The sequence below is a fragment of the Nylanderia fulva genome, unplaced genomic scaffold, assembly GCF_048542155.1.
Source record: "Nylanderia fulva isolate GAGA-0341 unplaced genomic scaffold, ASM4854215v1 Scaffold28, whole genome shotgun sequence".
Classification (NCBI taxonomy): Eukaryota; Metazoa; Arthropoda; class Insecta; order Hymenoptera; family Formicidae; genus Nylanderia; species Nylanderia fulva.
In genome coordinates, this window is record NW_028190347.1 from 915,534 (window position 1) to 941,277 (window position 25,744).

At 34.6% G+C, this 25,744-nt stretch overlaps 2 protein-coding genes across 4 annotated transcripts in view; both read right to left on the minus strand.

Annotated features, from left to right (window-relative positions):
• The window catches only part of crp (transcription factor cropped), a 140,025-nt gene extending 125,240 nt beyond the window's left edge, over positions 1-14,785 (minus strand). The window contains exon 1 of the mRNA XM_029313389.2: positions 13,259-14,785. Coding sequence (XP_029169222.1) covers positions 13,259-13,341 — 83 coding nt within the window. The 5' untranslated portion in view covers positions 13,342-14,785. The remainder of the gene's footprint in view (positions 1-13,258) is intronic.
• Positions 14,786-15,846: 1,061 nt separating this feature from the next.
• LOC114939246 (MBT domain-containing protein 1) lies at positions 15,847-24,179 on the minus strand. Of its 3 annotated transcripts, none has more exons than XM_085483920.1 (10): positions 23,936-24,179; positions 23,100-23,323; positions 22,765-22,996; positions 22,126-22,322; positions 21,254-21,448; positions 20,659-20,923; positions 19,790-20,526; positions 19,445-19,703; positions 19,010-19,359; positions 15,847-18,823 (listed from the first exon to the last, which is right to left on the minus strand). In XM_085483920.1, the coding sequence occupies exons 1-10, from the start codon at positions 23,955-23,957 to the stop codon at positions 18,494-18,496; spliced, it is 2,811 nt and encodes a 936-aa protein (XP_085340046.1). In that variant the 5' UTR covers positions 23,958-24,179; the 3' UTR covers positions 15,847-18,493. The 3 variants fall into 3 exon arrangements, with proteins under 3 accessions (XP_085340046.1, XP_029169348.2, XP_085340045.1); XM_029313515.2 differs by having other exon boundaries at positions 23,100-23,356; XM_085483919.1 differs by having other exon boundaries at positions 23,100-23,380.
• Positions 24,180-25,744: the final 1,565 nt, after the last annotated feature.

Consider the following 25,744-nt stretch of genomic DNA (forward strand, 5'->3'; position numbering starts at 1 on the left):
GTAGGTTTCAAATACAGCTACAGCTGTGATTAACCACGTGCTATCGGTCTGTGCCACAACCGTATGATAACTAGCAGTCGAACCCGAAAGAGATAATTTCTTACAAGGTTACATGATATATATACTACATATGCCGACGAATTATCTGTGATAACAGAGAGTTAAAAAAAAAGCAGTAGCTCTTACATATATTATACACGACGTACATACAGTTCAAAAGAATACTAAATAGTCGAAGCAAATTTTTAAAACAATTAATTATTCTTTTTTCCCAAATTTAATTTTGCAGCACATTTCACATTGCCTAAAATCCTATTATAAAAAATTGGTCCAGAAAATATGCCTATTGTATTTTAATACATTTCGAATAAATAATTTTTCTTATCGTGCTCGTGTCTTTATTATAAAATAAAAATTATATTTCCTTGTTGAAATACAGCGAAAAAAATCATTTAATAGTAGAATAAAACAAGTCAACCTCGAACAGTTTTTCTCGCCATACCTATTTCAATCGCAAAAAAAAGTATCATTTTTATTCGGTCAAAAATCGATCGAACATATGGCATCGAGAAGGCAATCTACGTATCACATTCCGCTACATTATATCTGTCGGCAATTATCTGGCGGCAAGCAAATAGTCTTTAAAAGACGATCGATGATCAGCGTGATTATAGTTCTAATTATAAACTCACGCGTTTTAATATTAAGCAACACCGATAGAAGACGAAGAACGCAAAAGCAGAGGGAAACAAAAAAAAGCAAAAGGAATCGAGAAAAGCAATGAATAGTATCTACGCGTCGAATCGCTCGGAGCTATTGTCCAGGTGCAAGATGCACTCGTGGATTTTCGCCTATAGGTAGAAAAGAGAGCATCTTCATGAGAGACGTACACAGACACAATGGCATGCGCATTCTGACGCACGCGCGCGCTAGTGTTGGTTGTGTACGTGTATGTTATGCATTGGTGTACACGGTTGTGTGTCCGTCCGCTCTCGGTCGACTCGCTCGCGTGAGTCACCAACAGCTGATGGCTGGCGCCACTCAGCTGGCTGTTACCGGTGCCTTCGCACGAGCGTCGCTATCTGCAGCCGCCTATCAGCTGCGGCTGACTAGGAAACCGCGGTTGGAAAGTATATACGTGTCTCGGAAAGAACGTCACGGAAAAAGTCATCTCCCTGCGGGACACGCATTCCAGACTTCGCTACGGGATTCCGAATTCTCTATGGATGATGGTCCCCCTCTGGACGATAATCATTCGCAATAGGAGATGGAGCAACGGGTCTTTCGTTATGCTCTAAATTGATTTTCGTCGATGCGTTTGCGAAAAAATTAATGTTATATAATATACCAATATTATATTTGTTTTGAAATATATGATAATCGCATTCGAGTTATCGTGATTTCGTGTAGAATATTATTCGATTCTAGCTAAATGTGGAACATGCAGATGCGCAGCGGCATATACATATTGAAAATTCCAGTGACGTATTTTGCATAATTTAGGAGAGGATTGAATAGTCAACTAGAAAATAAAAAGGGGGAGGAAGGTGCATTGAGCATTCCGTAACAGTGACACATGCAGGTATTGCAGAATAGACGACCTTCCATTTGCATATTCTACGAGAGCGATTCTAAGAACATTGCATAACGCAGCTCTACTGCATTTTACGATTTCTCCTTTTTTCCTTGTAACGGCTACAAAAATAACTGTCGGCTGGCGTCAGTCAGCTGCCTGTTACTAACGCTTCTGCACGATATCTGCGGTAGTCTATCAGCTGCGAATGACTAACGGGAGGACGGCGCGAAAACGGAGATAAAGATGAGGATTGCTGACAGTAAATGACCTTGTGATAGTTTCATTTACAATGTTTCATGTTCGCATTTATAATGTTTGACATTTGCAAGAATTTAGATCTTACATTCATTTTATGCAATTTTATTTAACATTAACATAACGTTGCATTTCAATAAACATCGATATTACATATTTCTTAAACGGTATGATTTTTTTCATTCAAATATTGTATATTTAAATGCAAAAGTTACACAGTTCAAAGAATGTCGAATATAATTTGTTCAAATAATTTAAGTAAATAATTAGTATTTTAAATGCAGATTGGAAAAATATGCATTGCTGTGTTGAAATAAATAAAATGTGTATCTGCAACGTTAAATTCTTTTACTCCCGTCTAAGGAAACCTTTCTAATGCATCAGTCACTTTTAAGCGAAACACAAGCTGAACAATGGAAAAAGATGTCCAAATTCCTATGCCAAATATTTTTCTTTCTTCCTTTACGAATTGATTTCCGACTAACCTGTTTTCTGACCTAACTCAAAGCGAGATCTGCTCGCAGTAAAAATTCCAACGAGTCACCCTATAGAGAGGCTCAAGGCCAAGCTCGTCCGACACAGCTGAAGTAACACGCGTCTCTTCTCGATTGGTCGATGCGTAGTGTGCGTGTAGATTTACGTTAGGGTCCGGAACACCCTCTTTGTCCCTATCTACCCTACGACCCTACCAGCTATTCCCGGAACTCGTTTCTAACAGCTAAAACCCATCACTCATCGCCACAGGCCTATCTTTCCTTTTCTTTTCCCTTTGCCCCCCAAGTTCTAGAATATTGTGTCAGTTGATGAATATCAGTCGATTCCTTAGCAAAAACATACTTTAGCGAATTTCTATTTCAAGTTAGAAAGATTATTGAATCGTGCAGATTTGTACGCATTTTTTAAAAATATTTGATATACGTAAAAATTTAATTAAATATTTAAAAAATCAGATGTGTCTTGCAAATATTATAAAATTTATTATATGTAATTCGCAAGTTCTTTACAAATTCCAATCTTTTAACAAAAAGCATTTTATAAAAGAAAAAGATTCGGCATTTTATAAAGATTAGATTTTTTGTAAAAAGGCTGATTTTAATTACACAAAAAAGTCTGCAATATATTATACTTGTATTATCATTGTTATATTTTTTAAACATATATATTTAATGTTATATTATATAAATTTGATATATTTATTATACATTTATATATTTATATACTAGATTTCTTATATTTTTTATATAAATTCTTAAGATTCTCTCTTCTTTTTATAATAAATAAGTAAATTAAAATGAATAAAAAAAAGATGAAAAATATGACAAAAATTGCGCAATTTTTCAAAGAAAATGAAATCTTCTGAACTATGTAGCGTGGAAAAAAGAACTAAAAGAAAAGGCAAGAAGAAGGTATTCTACGACATTTGAAAGGGAATTCTTCTGTGTGAATGAAACTGTCGACGACAGATGTTAACGGGATCAGAAATAGGCAACAATAGGTTCTCTTTTTCCCAAATTTTTGCCTGTATATATTGGTTCACTACTATACTATTTTTAACCAAATAAAAATAGTTTCCCTATAATATATATTAAAATTTTTTGAATAAATAAGAAATAAAGAAATACGTTGTTTGTGCGATATTAAATACAAGAGAGTGGAAATTATTTATTTATATAACTATAGTCAAATTTTATTTTCTTCCGTGTTTTTTTACTGTAATTTATTTTATTTTTATACTATATATATATACTGGGAAAAAAATCGTTGCATTAACAATAACTATTAAAAAATGGATAAAATAGAATTATAGAATGTAATGCAACAAGCATCTTGTTTGTATTAAAAGGAATTCTGGTACATTCAACCAGTAATTCTGTTTCATCTATTTTCGAACAGAATTTTTGTTAATGCAACCAGACTTTTCCAATGTATGTACACATAGCACAAATATATAAAAATAAAATAAATTACAGTAAAAAATATGGACCAAAGTAAAACAGCAATATTCGACTTGTATAGCTTAGAAAATTTAATAGGATAGAATGTAATATGAACAGAATAATGTACCTGTATCTAAAATTTTAATCATGCTTTATAAATACGGCAAAAAAATGCAGGTAAAACTAAAAGTGTTCGAGCACCTTTCGAGACGTATGCTCGGAAACCCTACGGACGTCTGAGTTCTCCCGGCTTCCACGATCCGTCTCGACCATCGGAATAAATCGCCAATAACAGCCAATAACGATCGGCTGACTATTGTTGGCTCACGTCGCGCGATCTCTCGAGACGCCAGTTGCATCTGCGGCTTCCGAGGCACACGATATCAAGTTACACGCACATGAGGACAAAGTAAGAGAAGAGAGGTGCACGCACGCAGATGTCTTTGGCAGTGACGGCGGCGGCGACGACGACGACGACGACGACGACGAAACGACGATGCCGCGTGCTGCTACCAGCATAGCTCACGGGATGAAATGAAGAACGAGAATGGGTATGAGATTGGGAACGGCCAAGGCATATATTTAGCAATGTGACGTAAGACGCAGCCCAACGGGCGCCACGTCGAAACGTCTCTACCTCTCAGCCTCTCGTCTCGCTTCATCGTCTTCTCTTCCTCTTTACCTTCGTTCCGACCGAATTTATTTATGCAAAACATCAGGACAAATCGATTACTTCGATATCTGTCGAGACTTCCGTTTAAAGATTTTCGCGAGCTATTTTTATCTATTTGAATATTTTATAAACTTTTGAATTTAATCTTTTTTTTAATCGTGTGACTTCTGTCGTGTGAATTTATAAATTGATATTTTGATATATATAATAATATAATATGAATTAAATATTCAAGATTTAAAAGAGATTACTTCTTGTATAATTATATGCTAATATAAATAGTCGATTATGTAAATATACGAAGCACGTGGTCAAAAAATTAAGTTTCAATATTTTTCTCGCAGTCGTTTAAGTAATATCAAAAAGTACTCGATGTCTGTTATCGATTGAAAAAATCATTTCGTTTATTCAAGAAGCGTTCTCACATGTTCTCGCCTCGTTAATTCACAGGTGTTTTACTAGCACATAATCAAAATAATTCGATTCGTATTCGATGACACGCGCGCGTGCGTAAATATATTATACTCTTAATCGTCTAAGAGGGAAAACACCTGCCCATGTGAAAACAATGACAATTTATATAGATGACAATTGGAATGCGTGCTCTTCCGTGCGTAAAATGATGTGAGTCAACCAGCTGTCGGGTTCAGTTCGAACGAGGCAGCGAACCGAGGCGCGGATGACAGGCCGGTAGTTTGTGTACTGCGTCGGATTGAAAGAACGTGCTGCGTTCTTTATACGCTAATTCTCTGACGTGCGATATGAAACACTGTATCCTCTCGCGCGTCAGCAATAGCCCAGAAGAAAACGTCCGTTATTGCGAATGTTATGACAAGATTGTGTCGCGCTCGTCAATTACGCAGCTACTTTTTATACGCCAATTTTCATTATGCTTATCGATCGTAATCAAATCCTAGACATGTGCAAATTTGTCTAGAAGGAAAAAGAAAACACATATGGTGGTTCAATCTTTTACGACACTTTTACTCTTATAATTTTCATCAAATAATATCGTAGAATTAAGATGATGAAAAATGGCTAAGAGCTATGTTTTTCTTTTTCCTTCTTTTTTCATATTAAATTAGGAAAATATATGAGATTTTTATGTTTGATTTTATGGTCGATATATCATGCTCTGAAAATGTTTGTATTGTATACTGCAGATTAAAATTTTATCGAAAGACTTTTATGATGTATACGTTCAAAAGAATTTATAACTTTTAATCGCGTTTTATAAATATGGAAGTTTTTAAAAGATAAAGATAAATTAAAAAAACAGCAAGTATGCTTTATCGTTTTCCTTTTTTGTTGCGAGTTTAAAATGACGCAAGTAGTAATTCGTAGGAAAAGAATTTAGAACCTTGAACCTCTATACCTATATACCATATTTTCTAAATGTGTTTTTATTGCTATATAGTTTCAACTTTAATTTTTGTTGCAATTTTAGTAGACAAGGCTAGTTTAATTTTTCAATATATACAAGATTAATATTTCATTCAAAGAATCTAAATTTCTTCTTTATTGCTATTTAATGAAATATAACAGAAATTGAAAGGAAAATGCGATATGTTTGCAATTAAAATTCTTTTTATCAGCGTTCTCCGTAAGGTACAATCTTTCCCGTAACAATCCTCCGTGCAATGCAGAACATAAAGTACATACGCAACACACTAGTGCGATATTAAAATAAGACCAACAGTGATGAAGAAAAGCATCGCATGAATACTTAAAGAAAAATGAAAGAGGGGCGTGCGACGGAGGCATTATTCTCATGTCAGAGGTCGGTCCCTTTGCCTTTATCTATATATGACACCTCCACGAGCACACGATATTTGTGTAAGCGGGCGTTCGCGGTGCGCGACGGATATGTGGAGCATAAGAGGTCAACAGAGAAACCATTGTTGTCTGCTGTCAGACTGCACAACTGAAAGGAGTTTCAAGATCATCTCCATAGTTTAGTCGCTTATTCTCTACGAAAAACGGAACGTTGCGCGCCGCAAAAATTAGATTAACGTCTTTGTGTGTGCAGAATGCGTCCAATAATCTGGACCATGAGAATATTCGATTGAATATTAGATCTTTGCAATTTTTAAATAATATACTGAAATTCCTGTTTAATTTTTTCAATTTTATGATCACACAATTATTTCGAATTTTGATATAATCGACGTTACGTAGAATATTTGTTGTAAAACCATGAAAGATATTTTCATGTTTTTTAATTAATTTGATTTATATTAAATAATGTAGATTGACGTATAAAGCATGTAAGACCTTTCGACTATGAATAGTGAATACTTAGTACACAGAGAAAATTTTCTCTTAGAATTTATCCTGAAAATGATGGTAATCGTGGGAAAATATATGGTATTTGAAGAATTTTATAAGTTTCTCTGATTAAATATTTACAACGAAAAATATCAATATCTACAACAATAAGATGTAAAATATGTTCGATTAATTTTACTATGTACATATTAATATTTTTTATTGTGGTATCTAAATATTAATCAGAGAAATTCTTATAAAATTCTTTCAATACCATATTTTCCCACGATTACCATAATTTTCAGGATAAATTCTAAGAGAAAATTCTCTCCATGTATGAACGAATAATATGAACGAAAAAAAACAAGTACAATTTATATATGAAAAAAATCGGAGCGTACAAGGAATATAAATTTTTCATTAAGAAAAAAATCACATCGCTATATCAATTTGAAGTTTCCTATTAGGGAAAAATAGGGTAGTTGGATATTTTTAGCCAGACGACAACTTTTCTCTGTTATTTCCAGTTACGAGAAACTACATCAGGTATACTCGACACTCATTCCTATGCAAAAATCGTGCGCGTTGTACGTTCCGCCGTTTACATCTTTACGGCCCAAGGGGCCGCGCATTTTACGAAGAGCAAATTCCGCATTGACGTAAACGGCACATCGCACGACCTAATCCACCATCCCTGAGAAAGAGGAAGAACGTAATTCGTAAGTGAGCCCCGAAGCGGACTGTTCCGGTCGTGATAACGGTTCGCGTCGCAGTTTATGCGCAGACGATCCTAGACGCGCGGAGAGTCTCATTCATGCTCCCTATCTCGCACTCACACCCACGCGGCTCCGATCGCGCAAATGGAGAGGGAGAGAAAGAGAGTGTGGCTTACGTATTCGTAAGCACGGCCATAAAGAGAGACAGGAATACCGGCTCGTTGACGGCCATCCGGCTCGCAGACGGTCACGAAGCGATCAGCCTTGCTAACCTCGAAAGCCGCCGACCTAGCGACGAATGATCGCGTAGTACATTGCACCGGAAAAATTGCGTACTCTTCGTTGGGTTAGGTCACGCACGTTACCGTCGTCTGTTTATTTACTGCGTAATTTACCCGTAATTACGATCTATCTAAGGATTATCGTAAATGACTCGCGAACGCGAATATTGCGTAAGACGTACGACGAAAAAAGTTAATAATTATTAATCGAGGACAGCAATACTGTGTATTTTTTGCAATAAAATAATATAGGACAGAGTCTCACTTGTGTTGTAACTACATTATGAAGCTCCGCGTCACAGAGAGAATATCATGTTAATTTATTTTATTATTAAAGCGCCTATAGAAGTCTTCTTTATAACGTGTGAAATGCTGTGGGATACGGTTCGCAAAGCGCGCTACATTGCACGATCACGTTGAAGAAAAGTTAAGAAATTAATTTATTATTAAATTTTAATTAATTATTGAAAAATAATATTATGTGAACTATAGCGTTTTCTCTAGTAATTTCGCATAAAATCTCACAAATTGAATTTCGCACGCTCGTACTACATTATAGAGAATAAGCCCCGGCTAGTTCCTAAAATAAAGGCCCGTATTGTCTATTTACAACTATCGCGGTAGCTCTCTGTCTTCGTGAACTGAATAAGAGAAACGCGTTTATTAAATTTTCCGTATCGATTATTTAAATTTTAAATAGTGACAGGGATAATAACTATTTTGTACTATTATGCAAAACATTGACAGAGATATCGTTGCTTGTGCATAGTATGCAATTATCACAACTCGGCTAGATCTTAAAATAAGACTGCGGTTGTTTACTTATGTCTATCACCACGGTTGTACATATATTGCAAAACTAAGAAATGAAACCAGGTACGCCTTCTATTAATTAATAGTGATATCGTAGGTGTAGGTTATAGTATGCAACGCTAATAAAATATTCCTGCACATATATACATATGCGAGTCATACTGCGAAGTCATGTTCCAGATAAGTGCAGATAAATAAAGACTCGTTTTGTCTACTTATGTCTATCACGACGGGACACAACTCCTATCTATTACGGACGTTATACCGCAAACAGTCGACCTATCATTCGCATTGTATTTGCATGAACGATAAAGACACAGTCCGGAAATTCGAGGGATCATCTTTATCGTAACGAGTAGATGAATAGTGTGTATTGCACGAATGTTCAACCTAGTTAAACCCATCGGCAGGAAGTCACAGTGGATAATGAGATTGGAAAAAATTATGCATTTGCATGACAGGTGTTAAGCCCATTCCTAAACGAAGCCGTTTAGATTTCACAGTAACGCGACGTTTCTTTTATACGTGCACGGCATTGTATTATATTTCTATCAAGATGCTCGTAATAAATGAAATGTTTAAATTCGTTTCTGATAGATGCAAATAGAGACGTAATGTAAAAACGTAGTTCTATATGTTAAATTCTTTGCTCCGTGAATTTTTTTACTCCTATTATTAATTTTATCATATATTTTTCTCTCTCTCTCTCTTAAAATATTTATATTTAATTATTTCATTTATCTATAATTATTTTTCCATTTATATATCTAAATAAATTTATATTTCACACAACAAAGTGCGTGATATTCTTCAAGAACTCGTTAAAAGATCAATGACATTTTCTTCGAGAAAACACGTGTATGCGTTGGGGAATTACGTAGTGCCGCGATGCAAATGTATACAACGTGCATCACCATCGGGTGCATGCGCACCCAAATGCCGAAGTTAACCCGGTGCAAGTAGGTGCATCATGCGAAATATAACTCACTCCACATCCCTCTCTCTCTCTCTCTCGTTTGCTCACCTCTTCTCGCTCGTTGCATGCGCTGTCGCGACGCGAAGGTATGCATATATCTCTTGTGTATATATACTACTTAAAAAGCAATGTGTGCTATGGTTGGTGCTACTACGTTGACCGTGGTCAGGATTGGCTCGACCGAGCCATTTTATTAAGCCGCGAGAGAACTTGCGAGCGCAAGCTAATGCGCGTACGCAAAAAGTGCATCGAGGTGAGACGAGGTCGCTTCTCGTCTTGGAATACGGGACGAAGCAATAAAGAGCCGTATGTATGCATCGTTTCGCGCGTATTTGCGCATGCAACGTGAAATAATCGATAAACGTTCAACGCATTATCTTGAGATATACCTCGCGCGCGTAACAATTTCACATACTGATAAATGTTACTTGGGCATCATTGAATCGGTGCTCATTCCGATCGATATACGTTTACGAGAAATATAGAAAGCATATTACGTAATTATCATTATACAAGAAATTATATGTTGACCTGCTCATTGTCGCGATATTAAAAATACGTTAGAAATATTATTACGTAGATTGTATGAGCAAATTATGAATTATGAGTACGATCGAAATATTGCGCAATATTTGAAAATTAATATAAAAAAATAGATTTTATTATAAAAGTAATGAAAACCGCCGAAATTCTACACGTTGTTATATAAAAAAAAATTAAACGTAAAAAGAATCATATTTATAATATATTAAATTACAACTGTAATTGCCTCAATTGTTCGTTATAAGCAAAAAGCAACGAATGTATTTGACGTATGAAAAGTGTAATTTACATTTCTCATTATGAATAAACTGAGAAATATATACGAAGATAGCGCGTGCACCAGAATAAATTATTTTATCAGTACTGCGCAAATTTATCGGAATCGGTAATGCAAGAGTTATATACTGCTTATATAACGACGGCTGTTTGATGGGCTGATATCGTACTTGTCGTGTGATTAACGGATAAGCACATATCTGATGTGATTTCGTGCGTTCCGTCCAACTTTGGTGTCAAAGTTATGCATTCCAACGCGCGAAGGAAGTTTAGGAAATAGTTTCTCCTCATAACGTCGTCGTAATACATTGTGAGAAGGGCAAATTTATTATCGTGTAAGACTTATATAATGTGATAGAATAACATAGCTTAAGCCAAAGATGCATTTAAATAAATATGAATTATATAATTTAAATAAAAGTGCTTAGGAGCCATCTTTCTGCACATCGTTTTCACTGTCGTATCACAATTAGAAATATATAGAAATAATATAATGCAATGTGAAGCAATGATATATACACATGTGAGAAACGAAACTATTACATCACTCTGTGGTATGTCGCGTACAATAATTATTTATTTACGCTTGATACCAATCGTAATAATTCAATGATAACAGAGTTGACATTTAATTTTATTATCATGGCGTACGTTGTTTCATATATTTTACACCATATAAATATTTTGCATACAGCGTTTATTTCGTATTTTTCAAATTTTTTTCATTATGATAATAATCTATGATGATGAGCGAATGATTTGATATATCGACTTATTAAATATTTCATTGAATATAAAATATTTATTATATTATTTATATTAAACAAAAATGCATCTGTTAGACAACCAAAGTTGATTACGGAACACATCAATTACTATTTCATTTTCTCTATTTGATTTCGATAAATAAAATGCGCATATTATGAATGAAGTTGCATCTTTCAAGATTCGAAACTCAAAGTAGAGCGATTGAGAAACGAGCGAGTGCAATACGATGATGAGCGTATGTAAACAAGAAGTCGAACCGGAGTGTGGCATGCTTGAAGTTATTTATAGAAACCGATTATTGTGCAACACAAACGCGCAGCTTTACGTAACGCGTGAGGCGGCATTTTATATATATATTATATATAGCAAAGTGTGTATATGTATATGTATTTATATATACATACGTTATATATACACATACACATACATACACACACACACACACATATATATATATATGCCCTAGCTCTGTCGGTCACTCGGTTGTACACAAAAGAATACACTTTCCTCGCGCCTTCCTGCTTCTTTGTTCTACGATCGTTGTACTCTAACGTGAGACAAAAAATCATACGGCGCGTACACACAACGAAGACGCAAAAAATGACTCGACATACTTGGTTGAACCGACGATGCCTGGCTTCGCATTGGGTTAACCGCGCACTTTGCGCTTTTAAAATAACTTGATATCTTCATAATAAAAATTTTACGTAAGTTTCTCTCACTATCGGACTCTTTACAATCTAATTGTGAGATTTACATAACTGTTTATGTATTAATATGTTATAATAACGTATAACATGATGATAAAAATGCATAAACAGATAAAGAATTTATATATTCATGAAAAATGTTTAAAAATATGAATGTAACCTTAACATAAATACTATGAAAATTTATCCTTTCATCTTATCGCCACATTCTTTTGTCGATAAAAATCTACAGATATAGAACAGAATCCTATTACCTTATCTACTTTATTATCTACTTCTTAGCTAAATAATGCTACATACACGAAGGAAATTTTCTCTTAGAATTTACCCTGAAAATCATGGTAATCGTGGGACAAGATGGTACAGGAAGAATTTTATGAGTTTCTCCGATTAATATTTACCACAAGAAAAAATATGAATATGTACATATAGTAAAATTAATCGAGTGTATTTTATATTTTATCGTGGTAAATTCAGAGAAACTTTTAAGAAAATTCTTCCAACACCATATTGTCTCTCGATTACCATGATTTTCAGAATAATATCTAATCGTAAGAGAAAATTCTTTCCGTGTCGTCGAAAGATACGTACACATTCCAGTCTGATAGCGTTTCCGACCGACAAAAATATATTCCCTCGTTCCCGTCCCAATTTATTAAAACGCATAAAAACGCAGTCTGGGAGACGTAGAAAAATATTTTTCCCTAAAAAAAAAATGTACATGACGTAAGAGAGAAATGCGGATGCGTACGGAGCGCGCGGTAATGGAAGAAATGTCACACGCACACGAGAAAGAGAAGAGAAGATAGAGAGAGAGAAAGATAAAGAGGCGTCCATGCCGCCGCGAGCAAGCGCGCGCGCGCCATGCTTGTTGGGCGTGAACGCGTAGTAGAGAGAGAGCGCGGACGAGATCCGCGAGAGTGCTGGTCCGGCGCGGCGCTACGCGTCCCTGCATTTCCAGCGGAAAACGACTCGACTTTCGGGGAGCCGCCGCCGCGGCGGAGGCGACGCCGACGTCACGATCGCACGCACACATCGGCCGGGCCGCCAACGACGGATATCAGGCGCCGGCCGGCCGGCCGGCTTCAACAGCTGTGGCGAGCTATCTCGCGTTCTCCTACGACGTCGATGACGACGACGACGACGCCCGATGTGCCACGGCGGCAGCTACGTTTACGCTCTCGCAAACGGGTTAAGGCCGATAAGCGGCTGGGGCACGACACTCTCAAGAGAGAACGAGAGAGCCAATAAAGCTCGTCTCTCTCGCTGTCTTTCTCTTCGACTACGATATACGCGTCTATGCATACAATCGCGTCGTATCAAACGCGGGCACAGAGAATACATGTATGTATGCACATAGATGCGTGATGTACATACACGCTATCGTCGTTCCAACATATACATATATATATATATATATACACAAGCTTAATTTCGTAAAGAGAATCTGATGAAACATGACTCACCCGCACAGTTCAATCTCCGGCTGTTCAGTCGACTCGACGATTTCCTCGAGCAAAATCCGATCGTCACCACCAAACACTGACATATCTCGTCGGTCCGCAGCACTGAGAGTCCCGCCGAGCGAATTTCACTGTCCGCGACAGCCGTCGTAGCGGCTGGGAAGAAACGACGTAGGTCCCTGCTGCTCTCTCTCTCTCTCACTCACTCACTCGACGATATCTTTTCGTTATCGCTCTCACTTAATATTCGCCGCTCCTTTCTTTTTCTCGCCCGGGCCGTTCTCCTCTCGTTCGTTCGTCGTTCTCGCTCGTCCGCCCGCGCACTCCACCAGAACGGAGGAAGAGGAGAAGGAGAGGGACAAACAACGCGGCGCGTATTTTTCACAAATGCGTTTCCGTTCGATATACGTATGAACGCGTTACTCGTCACTTCCGGTACACGCCGGGTATCCCGACTAGTCCCCTTCTTACGTCAACGGACGCCGGCGACGCGCACAAAGATCTCGTCCACGGGACAGCCACACGCTCCGCGCGGCGCGCACACACAACGCCCGAACGCGTTTTGTAATGGCGATCTTTGGCGGGAAACAGCTGAGGGCCCCCACGACGCGCCGTGGATCACTCCGCCGCCCGGCGTCAGGAACGTCACTACTCGCCCGACGCTCCCTCCTCTTCCGAGATCTCCAACCGCACTACTTTTGCACTCCGACACTTTATTACACCCGCGCGCGCGCGCCCTCTTTCGGGTTAATGTCACACGCCGGCTACGCACTCGCGTGAAGTTGCACCGGTATGAAAAATATCGCGAGACGTATTCACAGCCACGTTCGCGTGGTTGAGTCTCGTTAAGAAAATGTCCGTCTCTCTCGCACTCTCGTGTATTTCCGAGGAATCTTCTCCCGCTCTTGCAAGTCGTCAACCGACCTTGGCCAAGACGCCGGGATGCGGGAATAAGCTCGTCCTCTTCTCCTCGCGCGCCGGTTCACTCATCTCGACAAGTAAATCCGTCTCGACGATTAACGGTCGTCTCGCACGCGACTCACTTCGACGATCCGCAGAGACGACACCGGGCGGTTATAAACGCGAATGACGTTTGCCGGCTACGTACTTACGTATACGTGCGAAAATGTTCGGAGCGCGTGAAATTTTCACTACCGAGATACTCTGAACACTTGAAAGTCGTGCCTGCTCCTCTCGCCGGGCGCGCCCGCGTACGATCGAGGCGGCCTCGCACACTCGACTTCGAAGAGGGAAGCCCGCGCGCTACGTTCTGCCCTGAGAGACAGCGACTAACTTCAGACGAATCCCTCCTTCCCGCTCCTACGTCAGCTCATCCTCGCCTACGATTGTCCCGCGAATTCTCACCTCGCCTCTCCACTCACGTCTACGTCCGTGCCGGCAGGCAGGCCTCTTACTCCCGAGATGCGGCGAATATATCCGGCGTGGGACTACTTGCGCGTCGCGTAGGTTTACGCTAGAGGAATGACGCGGCCGCGCGGGAAACATCTGCCAGCTGGCTAAAGCCCCGCCCATAGAATACGCGACGTCTACTCTCGCATCCCCGCCACTCTCCCCCCTACCTTCTCTCTCTTCCCCCCCTCCGTCGTAATGTATACACGAACTCCGACCATCTGTACGGATGGCTATGGCGGGCTCGCACACACCGAGTGTTCCCACGTCTGCGTCGTTCGCTCGACGGCGTCACGCGTTTATTACGAGGCGCCGCCGGACGCGCCGCTAAGGTAGACGACGAACGAGACCCAACGTGACGCGTCCTGCGTTACGTGTGTGTGTATATATGTCTATGCTTTATGCGCGTTTCACCATGCATTAATATTATTACTACTACTACTACTAATGCTAATAATAATACAATTTCTTGCCTTACGATATTATATCACGGACGCTGGGTTTATCGTGTAGGCTACAGTATTCCGGATAAATCAATGAATCGGGGCTTTTTTTTTTAGTTTCGTGTCGCTACAATAATTGTGAACTGGCGCGACATCTCTCGTGTGGCGAGATTACAATTAATAACTTTGTCGATAAATTCGACGTGAGATCTACGTTATCGGCGAAAGATTTGTAGGAAATGATGCCAATTGGTATTATATGTAACTTTAAAAAAATATATATTTCTTTTAGTTTTATTAATTTAGAGATAATCATATAGATTCCTCTTTAAATTGTAAATTTATAGAAATAATGCACTTTCGCGATACATATTCATAAATACTATATGGCATCATTAAATAGCTTGTGCTGTATTAAATTTTATTTTTTTATCGAGATGTATAAAAGTTAATAAAATTATTAAAAAAAAATTTTTTTTAAAAACCAAATAATTACAAAATTCACCTTTCGCCCAATAAAAATGAAATTTGCAGAAATGTGTTCGTTTTTAATCATACAAGTGTTTGTATATATATATATCACTTGAAAAAATATATGTATAATGCGATATTTTTATTGCGATGAATTATGAATTATATGTTAATTGCAAATTTATAATCTAAAGACAACTACTTTACTACAAATAATCTGATCTGATAATAATCTAATAATAAAAAGTTTCGCAATAATTGCTACAATTCCTGGCAAATATTCATTTTATTTTCTTAACCCTCTAGCCTACATCTTTTTTCATCAACACATATGTAAAATGTTGCGCTTTCTCGTCCAATATCATAAGAAAGACGAGTACAAATTCAGAAACTGATATGTAAATTACAATATACAATATATATATATGGCATAGAGGGATAAGATAAAACTAATATGTATCTATAAATGTCTCTCTAAGCGTATCTTCTTGTTTTTAGTAGTGTCGATGTCGATAATAACGAAGTTGAAAAATTCCGCATTATTGAGAAATCATAAATGTTATCGTAATAGTTTTCTATTACTTCGCGTATTAAAGTTGCAATGTTTAAAATTACTAACAAATAATTAAGATACAACACAAAATATTTAAGATACTTGTTAGATTTTTTGAATTAGTTAAAATTTAAGCATAAAATCATATAGTACATACTTTAAAATATACGCATTTCTTTTGTACTTATAATTGTGTAATTCTTATTTGATAAAAATTTATATATAATTACGAAAAAAGAATCCGACAAAATTATTCTTTTGTCAAATTTAATCCTATGTTTTACTTAGAATACAAATAAATTTAAAAAGCAAGTAATAAGTTCTCTAATTCTAATCAGTTTCATTAATATTGCCTAAAACCTTCAATAAAGCAAATAAATTAAGATTAAAATTTAAATATAATCCTTAATTTTTTAAAAGTATGTTTAGCAGATATCAAATAATGAGCATATTGTTGTATGTTTCGTATTGTATGTTAATACTATACGTTACTATTTGATTTTACAGCTCTTCATAGCAAGAAGTCAATTGTAAACAAGGATCCATTATCTTTCAGACGAGATTTAACGCACGAGAAAGGCTTCACTTTGCATGAGTAACATGTTATTAGAATTCTGTAATAATTTGTGCACGAGAACGATACAGTGTTGATTGGCTATTTATACACATGTTCTTTTACCACAAATATATATATATAACCTTTTCTTTTAGAAAACATTATATTAAAGATACGTAAGAGTTCAGTTTCTTGAGATTCCAAATTATTGAATAAATAATTGGCGAGTGTAATCACGTTTTATATACTTTATAGTACTAAAATAGTATTTAAGAGTCAAAGCGATTTAATGTTACCTGATTGCTTTGATTCATTATAGAGATGATTAAGCAATATATGGTTCTAATGTACATTGTACATATGCATCAGCCACTTGTGTAATGCGCAGTTTGTCATGATTTGCAGAAAGATAAAAGCTAAAACTTACATTATGTTACATACAATATATACAAAATTTACATACACGCTTAAATAATTTTGCGATTTTCTTTTAGTCATATTACAATTTACGTATATGTATTATATGTCATACAGAGTGAAGTTATAAAGATGTATTAAAATAGTAAAAATGATAATCTTCTGTAAAAATTGCATTATTGCTCAACAAGTTTAACATTAATCGATATTAAATTAACAAAGAAAAAATCTTTGTACTTTGTAGCTACTCTTAATATATCTGTATTAATTTACTCTGTTAACGTATACGTAAAATATGAAACGTCTCAATTTTCAATTTCATTGAAGAAAAGTGATGTTTCCAACGTACCAGTTTGTGGCTGATGCATCCATGTAATTAATGCAGTGCAATGTGGCAGCATGGATTTACAAATAACGCTGTGGTTAGAAGAGAAATTTCAGTAATAAAAACATATTGCAGAAAATATGTCACATATTTATGAATATGTATAAGTGCAATATACGTACATCAAAGTTTTCTTATATATGTATTCAGGTATAAATATATATTTATATTTATATATATAATGTATGATATTATAAAAAAATGTTAATTTTAATTCTTTTCTACAATAATATAAGCATTAGAAAAAATTAGATGCTGTCTTCCTTAGAGAGAGTAGTCCACTCCAAAATGCAGTTTTAATGTAAGTCTATAGTTTATATACTTGTTGTGTTCACACATACACACACGCGCACACATAGACACATATATATATATATGCATGCGTGTGTGTATTAAAACATGTACTTTTCATTATCAAAATCTTTCATTACTAAAATTACTGAGAATTAATAGATTTTTAATAACACAAATCCTTATGATATAAGTGCTTTATTCCTATGCACAACATATATTTTGTCGTTATTATTTTTTTATTCATAGATAAAAGATAAGATAAAAAAGAAATAAGCAAAATACTATTATATATAATTATATAATGAATATTTAAATTATTAATTTTAATAACTTTTAATATAACAATTTTTGTTGTTACATTAAAAATAGTTTGTTTCATATTCTGTGGCATTCACCTATTGTACATTTAACATTATATATTTAAGCATAAAAATTAAATCACAGCTGCTTTTCGGAATAGAGTATTCTCTTTTAACTCATAATGGATTATACGGCATCTAAATTTTATGCTTTTGTTTTAGACTATAAAGAATCTCCATATAAACATTCCTTCAGTATATCAGTAAAGTATGTAACAAATAACATATGTAACTATACTGAGATAGAGGTGATTTTAATCATCGTTATTTCACATGCTTTACCTGTAAATCCATGACTAAGTTACATAATAATGGAACTTATTTATAGCGCTAACTATATACTAGTTTTGTTATAATAATTTCTTCAATCCAAATTTCAACCTTTCCTGAGCTGGATTCACTTTGATTTTTAATTGCTGAATTAAATCATATATCTTCAAAGAAGGTCCAACTTTAAAACCTGTTAGGTCTATTATTTGGTCCTTAGTGAGAGTCAGCAATGTTTTTCCATCTATTTTACGTTTACTGAAATTATCGCAGTATGTCGCACAATCATTAACACGAAGAAATTGTGCAACGTCAAAAACATTCCATTCAGATGGCACTAGATCACCAGATTCCGAATTTTTTTGTATACCATCTGCTAGTCTTGGTATATATTTACTACTTGCTGAAGTGACCTACGAAAATCAAATGAATTAGAATTTAATTTTATTTATGTGTGTGATAATTTATAAGTATAACCTATAAATATATTTTTATTTGAGATTACATTTATATATATATATATATATATATATATATAATTATATATACAATTACATATACAAATACATATATATATTACACACAAAGATTATACATACGTTGATGTATGATGTAGCAGTCCTTTCTTTAGGTGGCTGAGGATTCTGTACTTCGCTTTGCGTGTCACTCAATGCTTGGCCTTGACCAGTGGTAGGACTGGGTAAGGTTTGATCGGGACCAACCGGCTCTTCTGCTGGTTCTGGCTCCCTGCTTCTCTGTTCTGGTAAGCTTTCTAAGTCACGTTCTCTCTCAATTTTGGTTCCTTGAGCAGGTTCCAATTCTCGCCCGCGTTCGCGAGCCATACTAATACGTTCGCTCTGACGAGGTAGTATATTTTTGGAGCAAAACATCTTGCTACCCTTCTTCCATTTTCTCTTAGTTTTACGTTTAAGGCCTCTTGGTGATTTTACTATGGCAATATATAGTGTCATATATATATATAAAATATACATACTTAATTTAATAATATGTGCATAAACATATGTGATATTTACCAGTAGGACTAGTGTTTTTAGTGAGTACATTTCGTGGCGGTTCTAACTTGTGATCGACAAGATCGCACCATCCAACGGGATAAACATCTGGACTTTGACAATCTAACCATTGATCATATTCATCTTCCCAACCATCAAAATGTACTCGTAATAATCTGCCAATCACCCTAGTAATAGTAGCAACACAAACTAATCTAGGATCCATTAAATCAGCAGCTTCAAGTCTCATTCCCTCAATAAATCCATGTTGAGGAATATCCTAAAAAAATATAGAAATATTCACATGCAATTGCAAGATATAAACAAAAACTTCAAACTATATTAAGAAATGTATAGGACAATTACCCAATTAAACAACTGCACAGGAGCAGGTTCAGCATTAGTTTCTATCATATATGCATCCCATGTAAATGTGGTAGGATCATAACCTTTAGGTGGTGTTAATGGTAAACCATGTTGGGAACAAAAAGTGACTGGAAAAATGCAAGGTGAACACGAATGATAACAAAACCAATCGGCACCGCTCGCGTCTTCATCGTAAGTGTCGATGCGAATCATAATGTAATCCTCTTTTAAAACTCGCATAACTGTCGCCGCGCATATAGCCGAAAGATTGAGTGGATCGATGGCTTCTAGTTTCATTCCTTCTCTAAACGTGTATCCAAGATGTACGTGATGATTCTTTGGCACATGAAAAAGATCTCCCGTTGCGTCGTCTTCGGTTAATTTTGATTTAGAAACTCGATCTAAATACTCGGGATATGCATCCAGCGTCTGTCCTACTCTCTTAGCCCAACCGACGGGATGTATGAGAGGTGAATCTTCGTGACACCAGAAACCATTATCCTCTGGAGGAGAATCGTAATATCTCACATGCAAACGTTTGCCAACAATCTTTTGTATTGTTGCAACTTTCACTTGTGAGATTCTGTTTTTATCTACTACTTCTAAATGAAGCCCACATCGAAAACGAGATTTCATACTATCGTTTACTTTGTTGTAAAAATTGGTTGGTAATGTTCTTGCACCAGTCAATCGTTTCATTAAAAAATCCTTCCAATCTTTGTACTTGTTGGCAATTGCTGCAAAAATAATTTATTTATATCAGATCCCTTTCTCAAGTGCATTTTTTAAAGATTAATAATTATTTTTCTCAATACATTTCTTTTAGTCTGCGCATTGTCATTTTGTTAGAAATAATTTTGATTACGTACTGTTAGGTGGAATAAGAGGTTTTCCAATTGTGGCACACCAACCAACAGGATGTATGTCATTAGAACAAAGCGACACCCAAAAATCTTTATCTGCATTGTGCCCGAAACCCTCATACCTTAACAAAGCTCTATAGCCACATATACGTAATACAGTTGCAACCCAAAACGAATCTGGGAAAGCCTCGCATACTTCGTCACAGTCGGTATTTTCTACTTCTACTTTCATACCAACTGTGATGTTATCCCATATTTCGGATATAGGAGCCTAAAAACAAAAATTCAAGATGTAATAAGATTGTATAAATATATAAAAAACAGTATTTTGCGTTTAAAAATATTCGCAAATATATATATATATATGTAATTTATTTTTTGTAATATTATATAATTAATTTTATATATTAATATATATAATATATATATTAATTATATAATATATATTGATTATGATATGTATTAATTACATAATATATAGTTAATATATTACATATATATAATATATAATTATATAATTAAGATATAATTTTCTATTCTAATACATTTCTAATACTATAATGCAAAACATAAAACAAAGTCTATCTTCAGAAAAACTAACATGTTTAAAACATGAGACTGGTGCAGCACAAAATCCAGGTTCAACAAGTTGCGACGTCCAATCATAAGAACCCGCCATTTCTGCTGTTCTTTTTCTTCTAACTGGTAAATCTTCGGGCATTACCGGTTCTAATTTAACTTTTTCTTTTTCTGATTCGACAGGTTCCTTGATATCTACTTCTTCCTTTATAACTACCTGAAAAATTAAAACATAATATTATAATAAATTTATTATTTTTCTCCGACCAAACTGACATGAACATTTTGATTATAAGTTGCATAACGTTTCGACCATCGGTTCTGGTCTTTATCAAATGCTATAATTAAATTATAAAATTAATTACCTAAATTCAAATACATTATTTAATTTAATTAATATTAATGTTACCTATAATTTCTATAAACAATGAGATTTCGACTGTTGTTGTTTAGTTATATTATAAATGTTCGGTAGACCGACTATTAGACTGTGTTTTTAAACACAGTCTTGTCTAATAACTGTAAGTTATTACAGACCTGTGTTGACGCATTACAAAGTCGGTCTACCGAACATTTATAATATGACTAAATAACAGTCAAAATCTCATCGTGTATATAAAAATCATAGGGTACATTAATATTAATTAAATTAAATATTGTATTTGAATTTAGATAATTAATTTTGTAATTTAATTATAACATTTGATAAGAACCAGAACCGATGGTCGAAACGTTATGCAACTTATAATCAAAATTCATGTCAGTTTGGTCGGAAAAAAATAAAAAATTTATTATAACTTTACACTGACGACTTACTTTACTTCATAATTATATTATTTTTGTATATTATTTTTTCTCACTTTCTTCAAATGAATTTATTTAATATTAACTTACTTCTGTCGATTTTGTTTCATTAAGTGATGCTTGATTTCCGGATACTGGCTGATCCACTGAATGAGATGGACTATATGTCGAATCGGCAGTAGGAGCCGTATGTTCTGAAGAACGTGCACATGCTCTACTGCAAAATCTACGCTCCTTCGTGTAAAAAGCATGTTTCACTCCAATAGCACCACATTTTTCACATACAGCTGTAAAATACAAATACAAATTGAAATAAACTGATACCAGATTAATAATTTGACATGAGAATTCCAGTTATTTTATCTAATAAATTTTACTAATAAGAAAATATGCATAATCCAACAATTATCAGTTATCTTTTAGTAACAGTTATCTTTTATCTTTACTTAAAATATTTCTTTATATATTTTAGAAAAAAAATCTTATAACATTTTATTCTTTTAAGTAGAAAAATCAATATATCATTAATTTATTCAAACATTAAAGTTTAGACTTCTATTTGTTATTTTAAAGTGTAATTTATATTTAGTTTGTATTTATATTTTGATTTATACTTACATTTATATTTAAGCTAATAAACGTTACAGTAATTTTTATAGTCCATTATTTTGTCCAACAATGTACATTATATAAATTTAAAATTATACCTTAATCTTTACAAAGACTTACCTATACCATCTTTACGAATAGGAATAAAATTTAGATCAGTATGAGGTTGATACGCAATAGGCGTTTTTAAAATAAGTCCAGGATGCTTTATAGGCTTTATTTTTCGATTTCGATTGTCTTGAGTAGTTTGAGTCGCCGCATTGCTCACAATTTGTTCTCGGTCTTCATCAATATAATCTTCTAATGTTAAATATTCATTCATTTCTGGCCTTTCAGGCTGTGAATCATAATCCTTTAAAACAATGCAATTATAATATTAGAGAAATATGTATATGTATATAAACTTATTATAAATTATATATTCCATTTTTGTTCAGCAAGAATACAAAACTCACTTGTATCTCATGAGCATCTACAGCTTCCATCGCTTCATCAGGTTCTGAGCACTCATTTGAGAATTGTTGTGGTATATAGCGTACCATAGGAGCAATGTGATGATTTCTGAGATCTTCAAATGGATGCGAACTATGCGAAAAGAAGGGGCTCTCGGCTTGACGAGGATCCAGCATGAGTTCATGAGTGGGCTCTCCCACCATCATGTCTCCCATCCACACCATCCCTAGTTCAGGCAATCCAGGGATGGAAGTATACACTGTATTCATACACACATCCATCCCTACATTTACATGATTCACCAATTGTTACAGTTACTCGAATTATTAAATATATAAAAAAATATTCTTTCTGTTTCAATTTCTGTTTATAGCAAAAAGATACAATATTATATTAAAAAATAAAAAATTCTATTTATAGAATAACATATTCCATGTAAAACTAACACGACCGATACTATCAATTAAAGATTACTCTATATTTATATTTGGATATTAATTTTTGATGCATCTTAAAACTATAAATTATACTTTCCATCTAGCATATCTCTGTGAAATGCATAATTATAACAAAACGATTATCGAACTATCGCCACGCTTTTTTGCATAAGTTTTTCATTAGCGTTTAGAATAGCGAAAAGTGACGCTAGAAAACCTCGGAGAGGATGCATACTTTCATTTAACCTTGCATACCATCATGGCATTCCTCTCGCGCGTCTAAGTCTCGTGAATTATTTGAAAAATAAATAAATGCGTGGATCAAGCCGCGAATCGTCGTAAAGAAAACGATTGGCCGGTCGGGATCGAATTATGCCGCATACGAAAACACAAGTGCGTACCATTAGAAGCTTGCATGTCCATGACAAAGAGTCGTCCGTGGAATTCCTCGACGCTTTTAACCGATATTACCGCAGTCTGCGCTCGTCGTAAAGCATTTGTCCCATCTCGATAAGGATAAAACACATCTCCAGCGTTTAGATTCCGTTTCACCTAACTCGAACTCAACAGAAATCCATCATTTTTCTCGATATACCTGAACAATAGGGCAAAACATTCGGCGGTAGGCCGTTCGCTTTGCCCCCTCCCCCCACTATTTTCATCTTCTCTAGCAGAGCTGCCAATTCCTGAAGTTAAATAAAATTCACGGCTAGTTGCAACCATTTTTCTCCCTAGGAGATGAATCTGCCTATTGAACGATGAATCAGTGTTCCGATTAGGGACTAGCTGTACGCGCACACGCGCTTTTGCGCATGCGCGCTTTTGCGCATGCGCAGCTAGAGAGATACAGTGACGCATATGTACGCAGTTTGGCGGGATCGTGAACGATAGAGTATTATAGCAGAATATTATATATATATGTCATTTAATATATCTGTGATACATAAGTAATATTATGCATTATTATTTTTTTATTAATGATTTTAATTCAAGAAGAAATATGCAATTATTTTTCTAATTAATAAGTGCTGTGCAATTTTATTTTTTATAATTATTGAATACTGTATAAAATTATTTCGGTTTTTATAATTTAACGAAAAAAATTATAATTAAATTTAAGATAAAATATAATATTTATAATTTTATAATTAATAATTATAACTTTTATTTATTTCAATTCTTATTATAATTTATTAATTTTATTATTGTTAATGAATACTGGTAAGATTTTTGGCCGTTTTCTTTATCCTTGCAATAAATGTTGGTATTCTTTGAAATTTCTGCCAAATTAAAGATTTTTATTTTATTTATGTATAAAGTGTTTTATTTTATATCATCTTTATTCTCTTCCTTTTTATTCTTTATTATAATTTATATATATTAAATAATTAAATTTTAAATATTTTTTAAATATATATATATAAATATTTTATTTTTTAATATGTTGAAAATTTTTTTTAAATATTTTCAATATAGCCGGCTAACGGTGCCTCTTTTTCCTAGTACGAGATACTTCACTGTAGCCGCGTGCTCGCGCATGCGGTCCCTAATCGGAACACTGTGATGAATTTGGACGTAGCGTTTCCTCTCGATAAAGCGAGTCTTTTATGGATTTACGTTTACTAGACGCGTACTACGTTGGTCAATTTCAAATTTATGTACTGAAAGAGAAAATATATTTGTTATTTAATTGCAAATTTATTTTGTCAGAAAAATAGAATTCCGGCAAAAATTATCTTAAGTTAAAATAAGTAACATATTATATAATATATATTTCAATTAATTAATAAGAATATTTAATACATATACATACATTATATACATATATATAATTAATATCTAATCGGTCGATTAAATTATATTTTTGTCTCTTTTTAAGAACGTTTTTGAAAAAAGACAAAGATATATAAGTCGGTATATTCATAGTCGGGTTTTATATTTAAGATTGTCTTAAGTTCATCTTCAGATGCTGTACGGATCGTTTCCATTGGCTACGGAGTATATCTGAAGATAAACTTAAGATGGTCTTAAATATAAGACCTGACTATATGAATACCGACCATAATTTAGTCAATCGATTAGATTAATTGTACATAATAATACATATATATTTTTTTAATTTTAATTATAAAAAACATAAAAAAAGAAGAAAAGGAACAATTTTAATTTATAAATTTTTATTGCAAAAAATATACAATCCCTAACAGCAT

Coding starts and splice junctions, on each gene's coding strand:
- LOC114939246 (XM_085483919.1), bottom strand. CDS start 23,957: ATGGACATGCAAGCTTCTAATG. Junction 20,924..21,253: donor CAGTCTCATGTTTTAAACAT/GTTAGTTTTTCT, acceptor TTTTGTTTTTAG/GCTCCTATATCCGAAATATG. Junction 19,704..19,789: donor CTGTGCAGTTGTTTAATTGG/GTAATTGTCCTA, acceptor ATATTTTTTTAG/GATATTCCTCAACATGGATT.